This window comes from Triturus cristatus, chromosome 1_2 (genome assembly GCF_964204655.1).
Source record: "Triturus cristatus chromosome 1_2, aTriCri1.1, whole genome shotgun sequence".
NCBI lineage: Eukaryota > Metazoa > Chordata > Amphibia > Caudata > Salamandridae > Triturus > Triturus cristatus.
The window spans coordinates 724,951,699-724,972,758 of record NC_140580.1 but is presented as its reverse complement, the minus strand read 5'-3'; the positions used below and the strand labels follow the sequence as shown (position 1 = coordinate 724,972,758).

The 21,060-nt window shown below is 47.1% G+C and overlaps 1 protein-coding gene across 1 annotated transcript in view; it reads right to left on the bottom strand.

Moving 5' to 3' along the window:
* Positions 1-356: 356 nt before the first annotated feature.
* Positions 357-21,060, bottom strand: part of SLC45A1 (solute carrier family 45 member 1) — a 283,096-nt gene continuing 262,392 nt past the window's right edge. Inside the window, exons 8-9 of the mRNA XM_085615129.1 lie at positions 1,907-2,112; positions 357-752 (exon numbers count right to left, since the gene is read on the bottom strand). Coding sequence (XP_085471255.1) covers positions 486-752; positions 1,907-2,112 — 473 coding nt within the window. The 3' untranslated portion in view covers positions 357-485. The remainder of the gene's footprint in view (positions 753-1,906; positions 2,113-21,060) is intronic.

Sequence of the window (21,060 nt, the reverse complement as noted above, 5' to 3'; positions counted from 1 at the left end):
ACAAGCAAAGCACTTATCCGTTCAGGAGTCACATCGCAAAAATACTCCACAACTTGTCAGCAGCTCCATGTAGTGCAGTATAGATTTTTCAGGGAAAGTGACCCTGCATTTTTAAAGTAACCAAGCTGAAATGTAGGCCTTCATCAGCGAACCTATGCTTTTTCACTGAGACTACCCTGCTGGTGTAAAACGTGGATAAGAGGCAGTTGAGTGTATACACGATCATGTGAAAAATCTATTTTCTATTGCAAATTAGTTCAATGTTGTACAGAGCTTCAGAAAAATTCACAAATGAATTTTGCATTGCAAATATTTCTTTATTTTCCTCCAACCTGTCAATAAATCACAGGTTTAGAAGTTGATAATTTCACTTAAATAAGTGTCCCAAATGGTTGAATACTCAAAGTGGTCTAATTAATCTGCAGTCTCATTCTGAAAAAGTATTGAAATGTCCACGTTGAACTGATTGTCACTGAAGCAGAGCCTCATGTGTTCACCAGCAGGGGCTGTTCTTCTTCCTCTGTGTCTTCATCTGCTGGAATTTCATAAATGACAAAAAGAGAGGAGTAGAAACAGCCAACAAAGGACACAAGGCTGGCAAAATACATTACACCATTGGCACTGCCCACCATGGAGGTCAAAGGCCCCATCACAATCGAAACAAGAATCTGAGCCAGGAAGTATTGACAGCTCAGCAGAGAGATATCCACACCCATGCCACGCTTGGTACCATCCACAGCAGACTCTGCAAACTGAGATAAACAATGAAAACAGTTCAACAAGGATGAATATGGAATACTTAAAAATGCAATTCAGTTAAACTAGGGCAGTATATTGCCATGTAATTCAGTTAAATGATTTTTAGATTTCTAACAACCACTGTAGGTGGGCACTTATCATTGTAAACGATGAACAACCCAGCCACATCACAAAATAGGTCCAGACATCCAACCGTTTATCTCTCTAATTTAGGGCTTGGATCAGCTGCTCAATCACTGGTTGGCCTCTCACTGGACTCTGTCACACTCTTGAGGAAAGTCTTGCACTTCAAGCCACACATGATCATTGATACAAGAAAGTTTATCAGATGACTCAAATGCTCAGACCGTTCTCACTCCCTCCCTGTATTTTATGCCAGGCTTCCTGCATCTTTTCTAAGACCCTCCCATGCACCTCCTTCTTACCTCAGAGATAAAGGGCCTGATTTATAGTTTGGTGGACAGGGTACTCAATCGCAATGGTGACTCAGTACCCTGTCTGCCAACCTCTTGGTCCTCCTGTCCAATTTTGAGTCGGGCGGACTGCCAGGTTTACGCCAACAGAGTAAGATATACGTCACTGGGGTAAACCTTCCTCCGACGTCACGTCCCATGAGAGTGATAGTCATCTGAGGAGAGCCATCCAACCATCCTTCCTATTTAGAGTGAGTGGTCAGATGGTCTTTTTTACTGTCCATCAACCCAGAAATATCTGGACAATGAGGGACAGTAGAAAAAATGCCCCCCACACCATTGGAGATAACATTGGCATTGCCAATAGGTCTGGCCTTAAAGGAATGTTGTATAGTAAGGTGAAGCTTTTAAAGTGAGTAGCATGGGTATCTCTCCTCCCCTACCCTTCCCTCTCCTCTCCTCCCCTCTCCTCTCCTCACTTCTCCTCCTTCCTCCCAACACTTTCCTCTAGTTACCCACCCCTTTTATTAGCAGCGCCGAAACACAATTGATTTTGAAGAAGTTAGCTATATGTATCCTATTGCACGCAAACATTAATGTATTTAATACACCTCTATCAAACCATTTCATTTTTTGACCTAAGAGCTGAACATTTTACTTCATATCTTTAATTGTGTATATTCATAAGAAACCACACCATAACACATAACTAGAGAAATTACAGCATAACATACCTTTTTACTCTGGTAATAATCACACAGCAGTGAGTATGGCAGGGTGCAGAGTGTAGAAAACAGTATACCGTATGGGATGCATAGAGATAAGATGACGTAAAGATTCCTGGAGAGTGTTGCTAGACCAGTCCCAAGCCCGAATGATAGATAGGCTATAAAATACAGTGTGCGGATGCTGAGGTGCTCTTCAAGCTTCTCCAATATGGCTGAAAGATATGAAATAGAATACGTTGCACAGAAATGCAGAAATCGGAAATTTAATAGCTTAGGAAAGTACTTCCCAAACATTTTAAAACCACTACCTGCTTTTTAAAAAAAACAACACATTTTATACTACCTGCTTTTTTAAAAAAACAACACATTTTATTGTTTTATACACACTTCTATCATGATCACAACTAAGAGTAATCTTACAGGTATATAGGGGATCACTGAAGACCAAGTCCATAGCATACACAACAACTTGGGACCATGCATGACACGATTAGCAGATTGGATGTGTAAGTGCTACCTAAAATTTAGTGGGGATAAAACGGAGCTTAAGTTTCTGGGAAATAATACAGTCCCAAGAAATACCATCAGCTGGCCGACCTAATTAGGAGAAACCCCAACCCCTAAGAACGCTATTAAAAACCTGGGAATCTGGCTAGACTAAAGTCAAAATATGGAAACCCAAGCAAAGAAACTTTTAGGCAAATGTTTCGGATTACTGCGTATGCTCCGGAAAATCCTCCCTATCATACCTGAACACTCCCGCAGAACTGTGGTCCAAGCGTTAGTTATGTCACAGCTGGATTACAGCAACTCTCTGTATCTTGGCTCACCCAAATGCGTCATAAATCGGCAGCAAGTGGTACAGAATGCCGCAGCAAGCACATTGCTCCAAATCCCTAGACAACAGTCAGCCAGGGCAGCCCTGAAGACACTACATTGGCTCCCAGTCCAGGATAGGATCAAATTTAAGGAAATATGTATCACCCACAGAGCCATGAATGACAGAGGATCTGTCTTAATCAAAACACTGGTCACTCACTACACTCCAAGCAGAAGTCTAAGATCCTCAGCAGATCTACTCACGCAACAGAGTAGAATAAAAAGAGCCAGATGGGGAGGTAGCTCTTTCGCGCACCTGGTCCCCAAAATATGGAACACCCTGCCCAGGGATGTGCGCATGATAACCAACAAACTCGCATTCAGGAAGAGACTTAAAACATGGCTCTTTCCTTAAACTCCCGCCTTTGGAATGTCAAGTCAGGATCGGTGTATGTTATGTTTCTCCTACAGCGCTCTACAAATCCATAAACATAGCATTCCCACCATGTGCCCCAGATCTTCGCATGTTTTAGGGGGCAGCCTATGGCAGTGTAGATGGGTTCTTCTACTTGTGCACACCAGTCCATCCCTGCCCCCCATTCAGATAACATGGGTGGTTCTCCACTTCCAAGCAATATCTCTTTTGGCAATCGCGGTTCCCATACCCACCTGGTCCATCACCCACTTTTTAGCATGAGAAACCTTCTCTACCCACCCAGCTTTAATGGACTTAAAGGTGGGCGATTTTTTTATGTAACTAAAGCATCGTGAGGCAGTGCACTGTCATTTACAGACAGCATATTTTCCATTGAAATGGCCACAAAATGTATACAGAGATACAGTTTTACTGATAAAACTATACTGCCCACAATTGATAATGTGTGGAAATCATGCTTTAGTGAATCTTTATCATTTGCCCCAAGAAAAAGTGTCTTGATTTATTTTGAGCCTATTATAAGTTTCCATCACTCTTTAAATTTACAAAATAATAACTTTATTTTTGCTTTCCGAATGGCTGAATGTGTAAGTTAATTTACAGGTATTTACATTTTGGTGTGTGTTACGAAAAATGGCATTCTACAGCCTTTCCTTTAAACTCTCTGAACCCACAGAAAGATTGCAACGTAATTCACTTTATTTTTATTTCTCTGTAAAATGAGAAGAGTTTGTAAACACCAATTCCATGTTAAAGAAAACATAGACAGCAATTTGTCAGAAGACATAGCCTGACATTTGAACTCTGTATTTGAAGCTCAGCAAATGTGACAAGATACTTTTCGAATTTAAAGGGATCTTTATTTATTTCTTGGACTTCATGATGTACCAAAAATGGGCTTGAGACTCACTTGTGGGTCGGGCCCCACAAATTAAAATTAAAATTTATTTCTGAAGTGCATAGTTAATTAAAAACATTACAATTTTGTTTTGTACAATAAGAAAATGAATAATGAAAGTGACCAATGAACTAAGGAAAGGAAAAATACTTCAGTACTCTTCATTAAAATTATAAGAGGACCATAAAAACATGGGGGCCGATTCAAAAAGGTAAAGCGAGGTGCCAGTCTTAATTTACGAATTTCAGTATTCACAAATGTCATTTCTGAGTAGTAAAGTTGGACTTTTGTCTCAGTTTAACTTAAGTTTTGGTTTTAAGTCTAACTGAGAAAAAAACGTAAGTTAAACTAAAGACAAAAGTCTAAATTTACTACTCGTAAATCCCTTTTGTGAATACCAAAAGTCGTAAAGTTAGACTTTCTTCTCAGACAAATGCAGAGTACATGTATTAGGGTCTCATTTCGGGTGCCACACAGTCTGCATTCTGAGGGCTCAGCTTTTTTAACCAAAAGGTAAGACCGTCCAAAGTTGGTAGAATTCCTAGGCGAAGGCACATTAACTTGGGCTTTTTATTAAATGGATAGCCAAAATCGAAATAAGATTGCTTTAGGGACTTATAAGAGTTTATCACTTGCCAAGATCGGGCTTGACTTGCTAGTGTCACTTTATCTTCTTGCCTTGAAAGTTATCTTGTTACTTTATTTAGTATCCTTTTAAACTCACCAGCTGCTACCTGTGTGGACCATAGATTGGTAACTCGAAGCAATATTAGGGCGTCATGTATAAAGCAGCTAAATGAGGCGATTGAATTCTGCTGGTTTTTTCATGTTTACACGTAAGCAGCAAGTGTATTTTCCCCAGCTAATTTAAATCTATGGCACATCTTTATGAAAGAACATTTTGAGGTCAGAGTCTGTTTTGTTAGGCCTAGCTCTAATTGTAGATGCCCGGGTGAGGAAAATTTGGGAGCTTGAAGACTGATCACTAGGTGTTAGACCTGGTACCATTGGCGCGAGTGTCCCTTCCATTTTTTCTGATTGCCTCCTCCGTTTTTGATATGTTTGCTGGTTTAGCCGCTTTGGGCACTGTGCCACTGCTATTCAGTGCCACAGTGCAAGTGCTCCCTTCGATAAATTGATGTATGGATTAGTGACTCCATGACTGGATTATTTAAATTACTGTCAGACCCTAGTATTGTGCACCGCGTGTGTCCGGGGCGTGTAAATCAAATGCTGCTGGTAGGCTTGCAGCACCGATTGTGCCACCCACCAAAGCAGCCCGTAAAGTCTAACTCTGGCCTGCCATTGCAGAGCCTGTGCACAGTCGGGACTGACATGGCGACTTGGCGAGTGCACCCACTTGCCAGTCCTTAAAACTTCCCTTTTCTACATATCAGTCACCCCTACGGTAGGCCCACGGGCAGGCTGCATTGTACGTATAAGGTCGGACATGCCCTGATGTGTGTGGCATGACTTGATAGTGAATTACAACCTATTTTGTTTTTCACTATTGCAAGGCTACCTCTCTCCATAGGCCAGAACGGGCGGTTTGATTATAACATTTTATAATCCTAACTGACCCGGGGGACGAGGTAGAGATTCGAGTTTAGTATGCCTGAACTCAGAATGATAAAATGCATCTTTTAGTGAAGTTGGTTTTAACATTCTGTGTTTGAAAATACCACGTTTAGAAAGTCGGTATTTTACCTAACCATCCAGCCTGCCTCTGCTAGCATGTGTATTGTATGTCTGGGTTTGTGAGTGACAGGGTCTGGGGGGCTCCAGAAGACAGGGTGAGTCAGCATTAGGCTGAATAGGCCGATCGACATGAGGAGTGGAGGGAGGAGTAGCACCTGAACCTGAATAGGGCCGTTCCTGCCTTTCTCAAAGCTGGCTTCACCTCCTGTGGCATGTCTGAAGACCCTGGCCCACCCCGACAAAGGAAGAAGGTGTGCACTGGCAAGATGCACCAAAAACTGGTTTGGGCTGGGTACAGGACCCTCTGCCTTCAGAGAACAAAGGAATTAGTAGTATATATATTGGGACCCAGACCCCAAGAATTTAGATCACTTCTGGGAACAAGACAAACCTTTGCCGAGGAGAAGAACCGAGAGAAGCTGCAGGAGTGTTGTACTGCCCCTCTGCCAGTGTGCTGTTGGTGGGTTGGCCTGCAGTGGTGTCTTCATTGCCGAGGAAAGGAGAAGGACAGTGCTTAATTTGCGCCGGTGCTTTCACTTAATTGCTAGCACCGGCGCTACTGACAGGCTGCCATGTGTTTTTTTTTTTTTTACCATATTTTAATTTACTGTTCCAGCAAGCCATGCATCATTGTCGTTTTTTCGTACTGGATTCGATCTCACTGAAAGCTGTGCAGATTGTGCTAAACTGAGGTTTCCACGACAGTCTTTCATTTTACTTCTAGCTTGATTCTATTTTAGGAGTGGCAGTGCGCCCTGCACTCTGCTCCCGGGGCAGTCTTGGAGTCTGCAGCTGTGGCTGCTAAGTGTTAATGTAACATTTATATTAGGATTCACCACCGGGTGCGGCAGGGCATATTTGCTACATTCCTAACTTCCGTGACTCAGAGTCAGGGGTTCAAGAAGACGAGTTTTGTTGTAGCACACACGTCCTGCTGCCGCCAGAGTTAAATTTACGTGGGCACGGCAGGCTCCCACTGCAGTTAATTTAAATTAATACACCCACCGCACCGGGAAGCTGGCAGTAGAGTTAACAGCCCGGGGCAGGCCTTGCGCTGGAGTTGTTCAGCATATAAGGCGCACCAGTCTCTCCACGCAGCTGCTTAACATCAGAAGTCGGAGTCGTTGAGGTCACAGCAAGGGCAAAGTAAGTGCAGCCTGGAGTGTGAACTCTCTCTTACTCTGATTATAAATATGCTTTCATTATATTGCGCTTGCAGCACCCTGTCTTCCTCCTTGGTTTCAACTGATCCGGGTTTTGCTGATCCATGTCTTCCTCCTTCACCCCATGTTGATTCCCCGGTCCATGCACCTCACACATGTTTCTGACAATCCTAAATTGTCTGCTAAATTGTATGAGAGATTACTGCGCCGGCCTCAGCCTGTGAGGTATTGCAAAATGGTGTTTGGCAGCCTGTCTTGTGCTAGTCAGCTGAGACTGGGTGACTCTTAGACAGCTCAGATGCCTCCGTGTGTAACTTGTTCATGTTAGCCCATCGCATATCCTTCCTGTTGGGCCGGGTCCCACGTGGACAGAGAGACCATTTCTGGTGCTTTGCAGCAGTTTTAAAATCTTCATGGAGTTTCTTGTTGCTCAAATGCGTGTACATTCTGATATTTATAAGTTTCCCTCGTCAGCATTGCTTGATTTTGTTTGCAAGAAAGTGTCACTCATAGTCGTTGAAATGTGACTCATAATTGCAATTTCATTATTTAAATGTCACACATAGCTATCTGAAACCTTGGCAGCTATGTTTCCGGGTCATGGACGGCAGAACCACTCACAGTAAAGAGAGAGAGATGCAGCCAAGGCTGTGAACGGTTTCTCTGCCTTAGGACGGAAATGAAAAGCAGACAGAAATACACAGGTCACAAATACTAGAAGCACCATGTGTGGCACAGCTAGACAGTGTTCAGTTTTTTGGGTATGGGCTCATAATAGCAGGTTCGTCTGACAGCGAAGAATGCAGCCTGCAGGTGCCAGCAGCCAGCCTGGCCTGTCACCGGCCCGCGCAGCTTTTGTATATGATCTTATGTTTCTGGGGACCCTGCGAGTTCAGGGCTGGGCCTCTGAGGACGAGGCTGCCCGCTCCCCAAGGTCCAGGTGTCCGGTGAAGAGGAGAAATGAGGAGCCTGGAGGAGGCTCTGGATTTGCACCACCTGCAGGAGAAACCTTTGGGGATAGGCGAGGCGCAAGGGGTGCACGTGCACCACATGCAGGATGAGCCACAGACCCCAAATGATCAGGCAAGGGCAGTCCATCTTGTTCAAGGGGAAGCACGTAGGCCAGTCAATGCACAACAGAGGGGTGTGTCCACCATGGCTACTAAAAACAACCTGAAAATACCCATGGCCAAGCAGGCCCTGCAGTGCCTGCACCATCTGTATGTAACACATCCAGGGGAAGGGACAACAGCAGCTGCGTGACGATGTCTCTGAGGGCCTCTTTACCACCCTACAGGACCATAACCCCAAAGACTCGCTAGCTGTTGGAGCCATGTTTCTGGCCGCCCCAGACGGTGTGCTGACCTGCAATCAGTTAATGGGGGCATGCGGTGAAGAGCCACGTTGCTGTGTGGCAGTAATGGAGCTGTCCACCGTGTCAAAACACCAGCATGCTCACGCCCTGAGCTGCCACCTCTTCAATTGCATGTACCGGGGCAACAGCGTATGCACCTTCTCCTTACACTGTGGCTACAACAGCTTTACCAGCTCCCGGGTAAATGAGAGTGCCACCTGCCAAAGGGAGCCCGCCAGCAACGTCCTGCAGAGGCTGGCACTGTTCGCAGAGCAGGAGGTAAGAGCAACCAGCTGTTGAAAGGGCACATTTGCACATGTAGCACACCTGCAGTGTTTGAGGTTACATGTTGAGAAAATGGACTAAATGTCTCCGTAAGCTAAGAGCAATTTCCATCGGTGGTGGGGGGGTCACAGTAAAACATGTTATCTATGATTGAGGTGAAGACAATGACTCACTACATCCTATTTGAAGCACTCACACATTTTGCCCATACATCGGAGATAGCATCAGGTTATTACAAACGAGCCATTTTTAAGATTGTACTGTTCCTGCTGTAGTCCGGGACAACTTAACCCGTTTTTAGGCCTGGCTTGACAGCAGAACTGTCACCAGACATTATGTGATCAGTTAAGAAAAGGGCTTTAAGCGTCACTACCAGGTGAGGGGATTTGGCTCAGCCCATCTGTTGGTTGCCGGCGTACATGTTTTGACTGTGCAGAATTTGTGTAAGTACATCCACAAAGAATGCTTGCCCTCCAAACAGCTGTGATCATTGTGTTTCTACATCCAGCTGGTCTTAGATACGTGATAATTTACAGGTTTTTATTTTTTACTCTGGCAACACCACAGATGGGAGGGAGGCAATCTTTAACTTAAGACTTCGGAGTGCAGTTTTGTGTTTAAGAGCCCATGGATACACTAGTCCACATGGACTTTTTGTCTGCCTTCACAGTTTAAAGGGTGCTTGACCTTATGTCATCAACAAAAAGAGCTTTCAGGGTCCTACTAAGACAGGGGTTTAGGCTCCATCCACATATTGATACCTCTGCAGACCTAAATAAAAAAAATAACTTCCAGGTATGGTAACTTGAAGAATCCATTTGACCTAAATGTTATATACATGACCCATAAACTGGTCTCATTATGTCATCCTATGGAAATATTACATTTTTCAAAGCCAATTTTGTATTCTTTATCACATCCGAGAGCACATTCCAATTTGTGAGTTCAGCATTCCTGCTGTACAAAAAAAAATCAATTTACTTTGATTGAATCGACTACCCCTATGCTCCTTGCATAATAAGAATCTAGGAGGGGCTGAGCCAGTAGATTGGAAGGGGTTAGTTACCCCGTTCCAATGGTGGCTGAAAGGCTGCTTTCAGGAAGGGTCTGCCTTTCCAGCCCTGAAATAAACTCAGTCAGCCCTCCCTCACTCACAGCACACTGCGTCTCAGTCAAAGCAGGAGTCCCTCTATCCCCTTTGCTCGAGGGTGCCTATCACAACCACTTAAGGGGAACCCTATTATAAAAGCAGTGGCGCACACGCACCAATATCACACCTTCAGCTTTGAGGGGAACACCACCTACCACTGTACACTACCTAGGATTGCAGATTACATTATTTCGCAGCCTTGTGCATTATGGAGCTGTGTTGGAAATTTAAGGTAGTGTCTGAGCTCATGTGGCTGCAATTGGATTATACATGGTGGTTGTTTGTTGACATTTGGACTATGCTTGGACACTAGGGGCAGTGCGTGGGTTGTGAATTTGAAGACGTTATAGTGCATATTATGACTATGCAAGCCTAAAGCACCTGGATATTTGATGGACATGACCCACTATATATCATGGAATCACGGGGTATTACAGCTCTCAGAAGTGCCAGTTGAGGATGTGGGTAGAGCCAAAAGAGTAAGTGGGTGGAGCCTTTGGAAGACGTGGGTGGAGCTGGGAAAGTGGGTGTGGCCTCCTAAAAAAAATTGAGTACCTGCACTTAATATTTTACAAATTAAGCACTGGAGAAGGAACTTTTACGGAACTTCATGATCTTACAGAATATTTCTCCAAGGGCTTGAATCGAGCTTGCCTCCTGTCTGAAGTCTCAGGGATACAATAGACTTCACCCCTTCAGTTTGCTTGCTTCTGGAACTCGCTGTTTCAGTTGCTACAGAAGGACTCTGCAACCCTAAAGCCAGCGAACGCCGCAGCCATCTGCATCGAAGTCATCAGCGCTGCTCCAACTTGTAATGTAGACCGACGCCTGCTGCTGTGCCGTATCAACTCAGAGACTGACATCATCATGGAGCTGATCCTTGGTGAAGGTGGCCAAGAATCCATCGACATCGTGACATCGTAAGGAACCGTGGTGTTGGCACCATCATAACGTCACCTCCTCTCCGGTTAGGAACCGATGCCTCCCCTGCCTGCACTAGCATCTAGGACACCGAAGCATCGCCTCCCCCGAAGCAAGGAACCGACGCTGCAACGCGCCAACGACACCGCATCTCCCTGACGCCGTGAACTGTCTTTGTTTTAGCTTTCCCTGGTACTGTTCCATGGGGGTCTGTTTCGACTCCGGGCCCCACCCTGCACACCTCGCAGTTGGTGCCGCACTTTGGGAACCCTTTAGCCTCGATGTCGTGATAACTCCCGTTGGGATTATCTGTTGCTAGAGACTGCTTTAATTGAAGAACCTGTTTTTGAATTGCTTCTATCATCGGGAAGTATTATCGTAAATATCGTATTGTGGATTTTTGTCGTTGTGGTCTTGTGTTAAGTCTATATAAAGAATACTATTTTTATACAACCCAGTGTGGTGTCAATCTGTAGTGTTTTCACTGTATTACTGTATGTGTTCACAAATACTTTACACACTGCCTCTGAGATAAGCCTGCCTGCTCATGCCAAGCTACCAAGGGAGTGAGCAGGGGTTATCCAGTAGTGTAATCCCCTTTCCCTGACTTAGACCCAAGGGTCCCTATTTGGACAAAGGTGTATACCATTGCCAACTGGAGACCCACAGTTCTAAAATTGGTGGTCAGCGGGGGGATTCGGACTTGCATTTGTGACGCACATAGTGGTTTTTGTACACCACTAGCGAGTGCAGACCAAAACGCGACCACGTACTTTTGAGTAGAAATTTTTCCTTGGACCATTATTTTTGCTAAGAACTGCTTATTCATACTATCATGACCCGACCAGCATCTGACGCATCAATGGCTCCCGAGTTTGAGGAAGAGAGGTTGGAAACCTACAATTTAAAACAACTGAAGTACTGCTGCAGGAAATTTCAAATTGCTACCCCCGGTATTTTGAAAAAGGATGAATACCAAAAGGCGCTTAGGACCTGGGTGGAAACAAGAAATACACCGGAGCTGGTGGTGGAGCCAGTCGGGGATGCGGAAGCGCAGCTGGATAGACCATTGGTTCCAGCCGGGGCAGGGGTGCCGTCCCCGCCTAGCAGTAGCATCTCTTCCAAAGGCCTGTCCCCAGGACAGCTGGAAGACAAAGAGAGGGATCGGGTGCACAAGCTGGAGATGGCCAGGCTCATGATGGAGGGTCAGAGGGACCTGGAGAATAGCAGGTTGTCCTTGGAAAGAGAGCGAATGAGGTTGGAACATGAGCGAATGTTGAGGAAGTTAGAGATCAAAGCGAAAGGCCTAGAACTCAACCCCTCTGGTGGGAGTGCACCTTCTGTGCCTGTAGAAAGCCGAGTCCACATCCCCAAGAATGTCATCAAAGAGTTTCATAGACAGAAAGATATTGGGCAGTGGTTTGCAGCCTATGAGATAGCAATGTTGGCCCACCGGATCCCTGAGAAGGATTGGAGCGCGGGGTTGTGGGGCTCTTTTGTGAGTGATGCGAGGGATACATTGTTAGATCTACCCAGTGAGAATAGGATGTTTTATACCCATATGAAGGAAGCCCTGATGACGAGATATGGTTTGACCCCAGAACTCTATAGACAGAGGTGGAGGAGACTACCTGGGTGGAGTATCAGTCTTTCTTTTGCAGAGCGATGGATGGTTGGATGAAGGATAGCAAAGAGGATACTTTTGAAGCGCTCTATGATTTGGTTGCTTGGGAGCACTTGTCTGCTAATTGTTTTCCAAAGCTACGCCAGCACTTTATTGATAGCAAGTTGACTAAACCTAGGAAGCTTGCTGAGGAAGCGGACCACTGGGTCAGTACCCTGGTCCACAAGGGTCACGTGGGAGACTTCACCAAAGGTGGGCAGGGTCCCCAGCAGAAGAGTGGGGGGGACAAGGGTAAGCAGAGGGAGTTCCAGAAAGTCCCCAAAGTAATTCCCAAGGGAACCAAGGGAAGGGTTCCCAGCCTCCCCCTGAGAAGAAGCAGGAGGCCCCGACAGGTAAACCTGCTCAGAGGGGCTCCTCAAAGTGCTTTACGTGTGGTCAAGTGGGCCACAGTTGGTATGATGCTCAATGTCCCCTGAGGGATTCCAGAGCACCACCATGTGCACCACCCCGTCAGATGGCGAGTATAGCCCTGGGGGGAGGAGATGGGTGCCCAAGGTGGGTGGGGTCCCGCAGAAATGTCCGTTGTCTTGCTAGGAGACTTTGAGATGGTCCCGAGGACCCAGCTGCCTGATAACACTAAAAGGTACAGACAGTGGGTGATCATCAATGGCCATAGGGTGGAAGCTCTACGACTTTTCAAGTGGCTGTGAGGCCTGCCATGCCTGTTGACTGTCAGTTGAGCAATGATTTTAGAACTACCCTTGGGCTAAGGTGGAGAGATGGTTTCATTTGGAGATATAGGGTCAGCCGGAGTGGGTGTGTGTGACCACTTGATCGATGGCAGCCGGTAAGGGTGTTCAAGAGGTTCTGGAGCCTGAAAGTATGGCCCAGACCCTTGCCTTAAAGAGAAGAGGTAGGGGGCACGGGAAACCAGCCCCCATAGTTCCCATGGTCCAGCAGGAGGCAGACCTCGAGGGGGATGCCCTGGTACCCACAGGGAAACAAGTGGCCGAACTGGGAGACCTGCCTGAGCTAACCCATTGGCAGCAGGAAGGAGGCCCCTCCACGGAGGAATTTTGTGAGGAGCAAAAGAAGTGCCCTTCTCTTGTGGGTTTGCGGCAACAGGCCACAAACCAGGCAGCAGGAGATCAGTCTGGTTCACATTGGATCTACTGGGAAAACAACCTCCTGTATAGCGAGTCTAAGGTTGCTGAGATTGGGTCAGCACATGTGCTGGTGGTACCCCAGCGCTTCAGAGCCTTCCTACTGGGTTTAGCTCACAACGTAACTTTAGCTGGACATCTGGGGCAGGACAAGACCTTTGAACGGCTTGTCACCCATTTTTATTGGCCCCAGATGCGGAAGAGTTCAGATACTCATTGTAGGGCGTGTCAAACATGACAGGCAAGCGGGAAAAGTGGAAGGAAGCACAAGGCTCCTCTCCAACCTTTCCCTGCAGTCAGTACCCTCTCTGGGCATTGACATTGTGGCGCCACTGGACCCCAAGACAGCCAGGGCAACAGGTTTATCCTGGTCTTTGTGGACCATGCTATCCGGTACCCGGAAGCCATCGCTCTCCAGACAGTGACGGCCCCCGTACACTGATGGGGACTTTTTCCCATGTGGGGTTTCCCTGAGAGGGGGTGTCCGACCGAGTTACCATCTTCATCTCAAATTATATGAAGTCTCTGTGGCAGGAGTGCGGTATTACCTATAAGTTCACCACTCCTTATCACCCCCAAGGTAACTGGCTGGTTAAGAGATTCAATCGGACCCTAAAGGGCATGATTATGGGTCCCGAAGAACCCATGAGGCGTAAATGGGACGTCCTCTTGCCATGCCTTCTGTTCGCCTACTGAGAGGTGCCGCAAAAGATCTTAGGGTTCAGTCCCTATGAGCTGCTGTATGGGCACCCGGTGTAGGAGAGTAGGATCTGCTTCACATGGGTACCCCCATTTTTTGCTGGTGTTTCACTGTTTTTTGACCAAAGTCTGGCTGTGGCCCTGCTAATCAGGACCACAGCCTAGCTGCTTCCTCTCTAAAATGGTTTGCATGTACATTAGGTACATATCTAATTGGATTCTGGAGTGCCTTATAAGCCCCTAGTATATGGTATACTATGTACCTAGGGCATAGGTACCTCAGAGGCCTACCAGGGGCTGCAGCATATATTATGCCACCCCTGGGAAGCACTCCAAAATGGCACCACAGGTCTGCTACTGTAGCCTGGGTAAGGGTGTTCTTGCACCCCTTACTGTGGTATAGGCTACCTATATCACTACCCTATACAGACACATATAAACCTATAAGCCACTCCTATGGAATACTACCCCCCAGAGGGAGAGACATATTCACACTGGCTAAACCCGGTGGGACTTTCCTGAGCCCTGCCATCACAAAATGCATGCCTCTGCGACAGAATAGGGTCAGGCCTCCTGCTGCCGACCGAAACTCCGGCAGTGGAGACCTGAACAATAGGTTTCCTGTCGAAGGGAGGTGTGACCACCTCCCCAGACAGGCGGATGTGTATTGGGGCTGGGCGGGAGCACTCTCTGGTGCTTTGAAGTCCTGCACTGGGGGCACACTTGGTGTCCCTGTGCATACTCCAGTTCAAACCGGTTGCAGGGGCTACCTGCCCCTGCTCTGGTGCGAAACTGGACAAAGGAAATGGGTGTAACCACCCCTCTTTCCTGGCTCACCCATAGGTGGGGCCTTAGAGTTAGTCCATCCCCTAAACTTATTATAAGTATAGGAATCCAGTCCCTAGGACTTTAGATTACCCTGGACGAAACTCTGCAATGTACATCCTGGACCTTCGATGTTCTATCCTGACTAGAAGACTGAAGAGATCTCCCTTGGGGTCAAGGAGTGACTCCCCTGCTTGGCAGGCACCAAAGAAGCAACTGACCGGTCTGCAATTCTGAAGCTCCCGCCAGACACCGAAGTCTCTGCATCCCCAGAGGTGGATTTCCAGACTTCCCCGAGGCTACCGTGCGTCCACAGCAAAGCTGAGGCCCGTGGCTATCGTGGGTGACGTTGAACCGTGACCCTTGGACACCGTGAACTTTTGCAGCAGCACTATCTTCCTGGTCCTCCTCAAAGTTGTGCTTTGGACTCCGAGTAGCCCCAGCCTTGAGCACCTCCTGCACCGAAGATTGTTGGCCTCCACTCCACGAGTGACCCGTGGGCCAGCTTCAAGTGCGACCGCTTGAGGCTCCTTTGCGATCACTAGTCCGTTGGCTAGCAGGTCCCCACGAAGGTGACTCCTTTTCTGATTGGGCTTACCTGGTTGCCCCAGACGTGCCCCAACTTACCCTCACTGGGTGAGTCCCACAAACCTTGCTGGTCTGCTCCGCAGTCCTTTCTCTGAATTCCAGTGACTTGCCGTTGCCAAGGCTTGTTTGGTCCATTCTGGTCGCCCACACCGCAGCACTCGACAGACTTTGTGGGACAGCTCGAATCCGGCTCGTGGATTTCATCGACGCCTCCTGGACCTCGTGGCTGAAGAGTCAAGACACCCATCAACTCACCTAGATCCAGGCTTAGATCTCTCCGGACACTTCTCCTCTTCACTGCAGCAGCAGTTCTTTGCAGGCTCCCATTGAAATCGACGACGCGACCCGACACCAAAAGACACCTATGCACCTGGCTTCCCTGGGTGAGGTAACTCGAGTACTCCGGTGCTTTCGTGGGTGCTAGCCCTAGAACTTCTTAAGTCCAAAAGGGTTTGGTCCTGACTCGATTAGAAGTGTCCCTAATCTTTAAATTTCCAACTGCGACATTGCCCATAGACGATAACGGGAACTCGCGGTTGTGTTTACACACTGCATACAGTCCCCGTGGGTCCCCTGTGTCACTACCTTGGGTGGTTCCTTGGGGTCCCAGCGATTCTACATGCTATAGGCCTAGTGTCTATTCCAGTCATGGTTCTTATACCACTTTTTTGGTATATGGTTTGGTACGCCCCTAGGGTCCAAACGTGTATTTGTGCTATTACCGATGATTGCTATCTTGTAACTTAAGTACTTCGAACTCCAGTCTCATAAAGAGACTAGAGGGGTGTGTATTAACCTAAGTACATATATTTTAAATATATACCTGGTGTGGTTGTCCTTTCATTTGATCATTCAAGAGATTATAGACTGGTAAAACAAGCTGATTTACATTCCTTCAAGACTTAGCTTGAAGGCTGCTCTCCATAGCTACCACTAGGATAGCTTTCATATAAGGTTGTCTTTAACCATTCACCATAAGGGGCTGTTTGGACTGATACAAGGTACCCACTAGAACTAGTGGACAGCATATATCAGGCCACCTTCTCAAATTGGTGTGCAGCGTGTGGGATTCCAGCTTGCTATTGTTTTACCAGATAATCTCTATTGAATTGATCAACTGAAAACCACTAAAGGTACCCGAGGTACATATAATTTCAAGTTTAGCTACAGTAAGTTCTACTGAACTTAGAGTTGTGTGATAAGGGATTGCACACCCTTTCTACAACTCAAGAGAGTTTAGTAGGCCACACTAGTGTAGGTAGTGCAATACACCACACCACATTAGTAATGTCTAACCAGCCTGGAACCAGTGGGTTCCTACCAGGAACTAGTGAGCTCCTTCCCTATAAATATGAGGATCTCACCTTTGCTCAGCTTAGGGCCTTATGTTCCATTAGGAAGCTGAAGACAGGCAAAAGTCCATCCACCCACCATCTCATAAAGATACTGAAACTGGATGATATCACAGGGCCTAGTGGGCCTGATGATGGAGACAGTGTGGGTGGGGCAGCACCTGAGGGTGGGTCTAGGGGTGGAAACTTCCCAGACCCTAACTCTAATGCTGACCAGACTGGTGACAATGACCAGACTCTGGTGAACACAGACCACCAGGATGAGGATGAGGAGGATGACAATAATGCCACTTCCTTCATTCATCCTGGTAAGCCTGGCAACAGGGCTAGAAGAGATATATCTCTGTCAAGGGGATCTATCCAGTCTAACTCCTCTATAGGAACCTCTGTTTCTTCTCACAGAGGGAGGGAGACCTCCCAGGAGAGGAGAGAGAGACTGCTGAAGTATGAGCAAGACAATTTCAACGTCAGAAAGCAGCAGATGGCCTTAGATAGAGAAGCCCTGGAGCTCTACAGAGCTAGTAAAAAGGAGGGACTAGATTCCCTTGGTGGCAGCAATCTCCCTACAGATAGGGAGAGGTCTTATGACCTTGAAACCTAAGTAAGATTGTCCCTCCATACCAGAGTGGGGATGACATCCACAAATGGATAACTGCCTTGGAGAGGGCCTGTAAAGTACAGAAGGTCCCTCAAGGTCAGTGGGCAGCAATCTTATGGCTCTCCTTTGCAGACAAAGGTAGAGACAAGCTCCTCACTGTAAGAGAAGAGGATGCTGATGACTACAAAGTCTTGAAAAGTGCTCTAATAGATGGGTTTGGCCTAACCACTAAACAATACAGGTTAAAGTTCAGAGACACCCAAAAAGCACAAAATCAGGACTGGGTTGACTTGGTTGACTGTGCTGCTAAGGCTCTGGAAGGTTGGTTATTGGGCAGTAAAGTGTGTGGCTTCAAAGGATTGTACAATCTGATAATGAGGGAGCAGATTCTTAATAACTGTCAAAAACAGCTGTTGCACCAGTACCTGGTAGACTCTGATCTGACCTCTCCCCAAGAATTGGGAAAGAAAGCAGACAAATGGGTCAGAACCAGGGTGAAGCAGAAAGTACAGAAGCAAGGTGGTGACCCTAAGAAGCAAGATTACAAAAACTCTGATAAGGATGGGGACAAGGGTAAAGACCATTGTCTTCACAAGGGCCCCAAAAATCTTCTTCGGGTGGGGATTCACAGGCTCACTAAGGGAAAGGCCAAAAGAAACCTTGGTGCAAAATCTGTAAACAGAAAACTCACTGGACTAGTGACTGCACCAAGGCCAAAGAAAATACTCCAGTCCCCACCAATGCCCCTAAGGCACCTGCTCCCCCTAGTGCAGTTACAATTGGTGGTGGGAATACACTGAATAAGGGTGTAGTAGGGTTGACCCTGGGTTCTGAGATGGACTCTGGCCTAGTCAGAATACCAAATCAGGCTGTGCTTGTCAGTGATGGGGGCATGGATATGTCCCCCTTTGTGAGCCCCAGTAACCTGGGCAGATACAGACAGCAGCCTTTAATTAATGGAGTAGAAGCATGAGCATTCAGGGACACAGGAGCAAGTGTCACAATGGTGACAAAAGATCTTGTGGATCCTGGGCAGATTATACTTGGTGAAATGTATCAAGTGACCAATGCTAGCAATGTCAGAACAGACCATTCTCTGGCAGTTGTTAACTCCTCCTGGGGAGGGGTAACTGGCCTTAAGAAGGTTGTGGTAAGTCCAGACCTACCCGTGCAGTGCTTGCTTTGCAATGATCTAGAAACTTCAGCTTGGGCTGAAGTGGAGCTCAGGACACATGCAGAAATGTTAGGGATCCCTGCGCATGTCTTTGCTGTGACAAGGTCACAGGCTAAAATGTCAAAAGCTGGACAGGCTCTGGATTCTGGAATAATGGACCAGGTGCCTCACAAGAGGAGGAGCAGTAGGGTTAAGGCAGAGCCTTCCCACTTGTCTCAGGATGCTGATCAGTCTCCTCAGAGAGATGATCTTGAGCCTGAAGAAGGAACTGTCCCAGAGGAGCTTGAACCTGACCAGGTTGAGTTCTTGGGGACAGAGGGCCCTTCCAGGTCTGATGTGAGCCAGGAGCAGAAAATCTGCCCCTCTCTTGAAACCCTCAGACAGCAAGTTGCTGATGAGGCTGCTGGGAATGCTAGTGGCACCCATAAAGTTTATTGGGATGATGAACTCCTTTACTCAGAGAGTAAAGACCCCAAGCCTAGTGCATCCAGGAGGTTGGTTATACCTCTGAAGTTTAGGGGTTTCCTATTGACACTAGCCCATGATATTCCCTTAGCAGGACACCTAGGCCAGAACAAGATAGGGACAGAATTGTTCCTCACTTTCACTGGCCTCACATGTCTGAAGACACAAAGGAGTTTTGTCGCTCCTGTGTAACCTGCCAAGCCAGGGGCAAAGCAGGTGGCACTACAAAGGCCCCCCTGATACCACTACCTGTGGTGGGGGTGCCCTTTGAAAGGGTACGGATTGACATTGTTGGTCCCATGGATCCCCAAACAGCATCTGGGCACAGATTTATACTGGTGGTAGTGGATCATGCCACCAGGTATCCAGAAGCAATTCCCCTAAGGACCACTATAGCACCTGTAGTGGCAAGAGCTCTCTTGAGTGTGTTCTCAGGAGTAGGCTTTCCTAAGGAGGTAGTATCTGACAGAGATGCATACTTTATGTCAAGCTATGTGGAAGGAGTGTAGAGTGAACTACAAGTTGACCACACCCTATCACCCACAATGCAATGGTTTAGTTGAGAGAGTCAACAAAACCTTAAAGGGCATGATCAAAGGACTCCCAGAGAAGCTTAGGCGAAATTGGGACCTGCTCTTGCCCTGCCTTTTATTTGCATACAGGGAGGTGCCTCAGAAGGAGGTTGGCTACAGCCCATTTGAACATCTGTTTGGTCACCCTGTCAGGGGTCCATTGTGTTTGGTGAAGGAAGGCTGGGAGTTACCGCTCAAGCCCCCAAAGCAAGACATAGTGGACTATGTACTTGGTCTCCGCTCCCGGATGGCTGAGTACATGAAAAAGGCAAACAAAAACCTTGAGGCTAGCCAGGAACTGCAAAAAGCCTGGCATGACCAAAAGGCTGTACTGACTGTTTATCAGCCAGGACAGAAAGTGTGGATGTTGGAGCCTGTGGCCCCAGCAGCTCTCCAGGACAAGTGGAGTGGACCCCACACTATTGTTGAACAGAAGGGAGAGGTTACTTATTTAGTAGACCTAGGAACTCCCAGGAGTCCCCATAGGGTTCTCCATGTCAGCAGGCTAAAGCCATATGTGGACAGGGCTGACATGGGCTTGCTCATGGAAACTGATGAGGGACAAGAGGAAGACAGTGACCCACTCCCTGACCTCCTCTCACAGAACCCTGATGATGGGTCAGTTGATGGTGTTGCCTTGGCAGGCAGCCTTACTGCCCAGCAGCAAACTGATTGCAGACAGGTTATCAATCAGTTCAGACACATGTTCTCACTGACTCCAAGTCAGACTACCTGATGCACTCATGAAGTGGACACTGGGGACAGTAGGCCTATTAAAAATAAGATTTATAGGCAACCTGACCATGTCAGGGACTGTATCAGGACAGAAGTCCAGACAATGTTGGATTTGGGTGTGATTGAACCATCAGATAGCCCTTGGGCTAGTTCAGTGGTCCTTGTGCCAAAACCTCACACCCGTGGTGGAAAAAGAGAGATGAGGTTTTGTGTGGACGACAGGGGTCTCAATGCAGTCACTAGGACTGATGCCCATCCAATACCAAGGGCAGATGAGCTTATAGATACTTTGGCCTCAGCCAAGTACCTTAGCACATTTGACTTGACAGCTGGCTAGTGGCAGATCAGACTAGCTGATGATGTAAAGCCAAAGACAACATTTTCTACCCCTAGTGGGCACTACCAATTTGTGGTAATGCCCTTTGGTTTGAAGAATGCACCTGCCACTTTCCAAAGGTTGGTGAATACAGTTCTCACAGGCCTGGAAGCCTTTAGTGCAGCATATCTAGATGATATTGCTATCTTTAGCTCCACCTGGGAGGATCACCTGGTCCACCTAAGGAATGTTTTGGAGGCCCTGCAAAAAGCAGGCCTAACTATCAAGGCTACTAAGTGCCAGATAGGGCAGAGTCAGGTTGTGT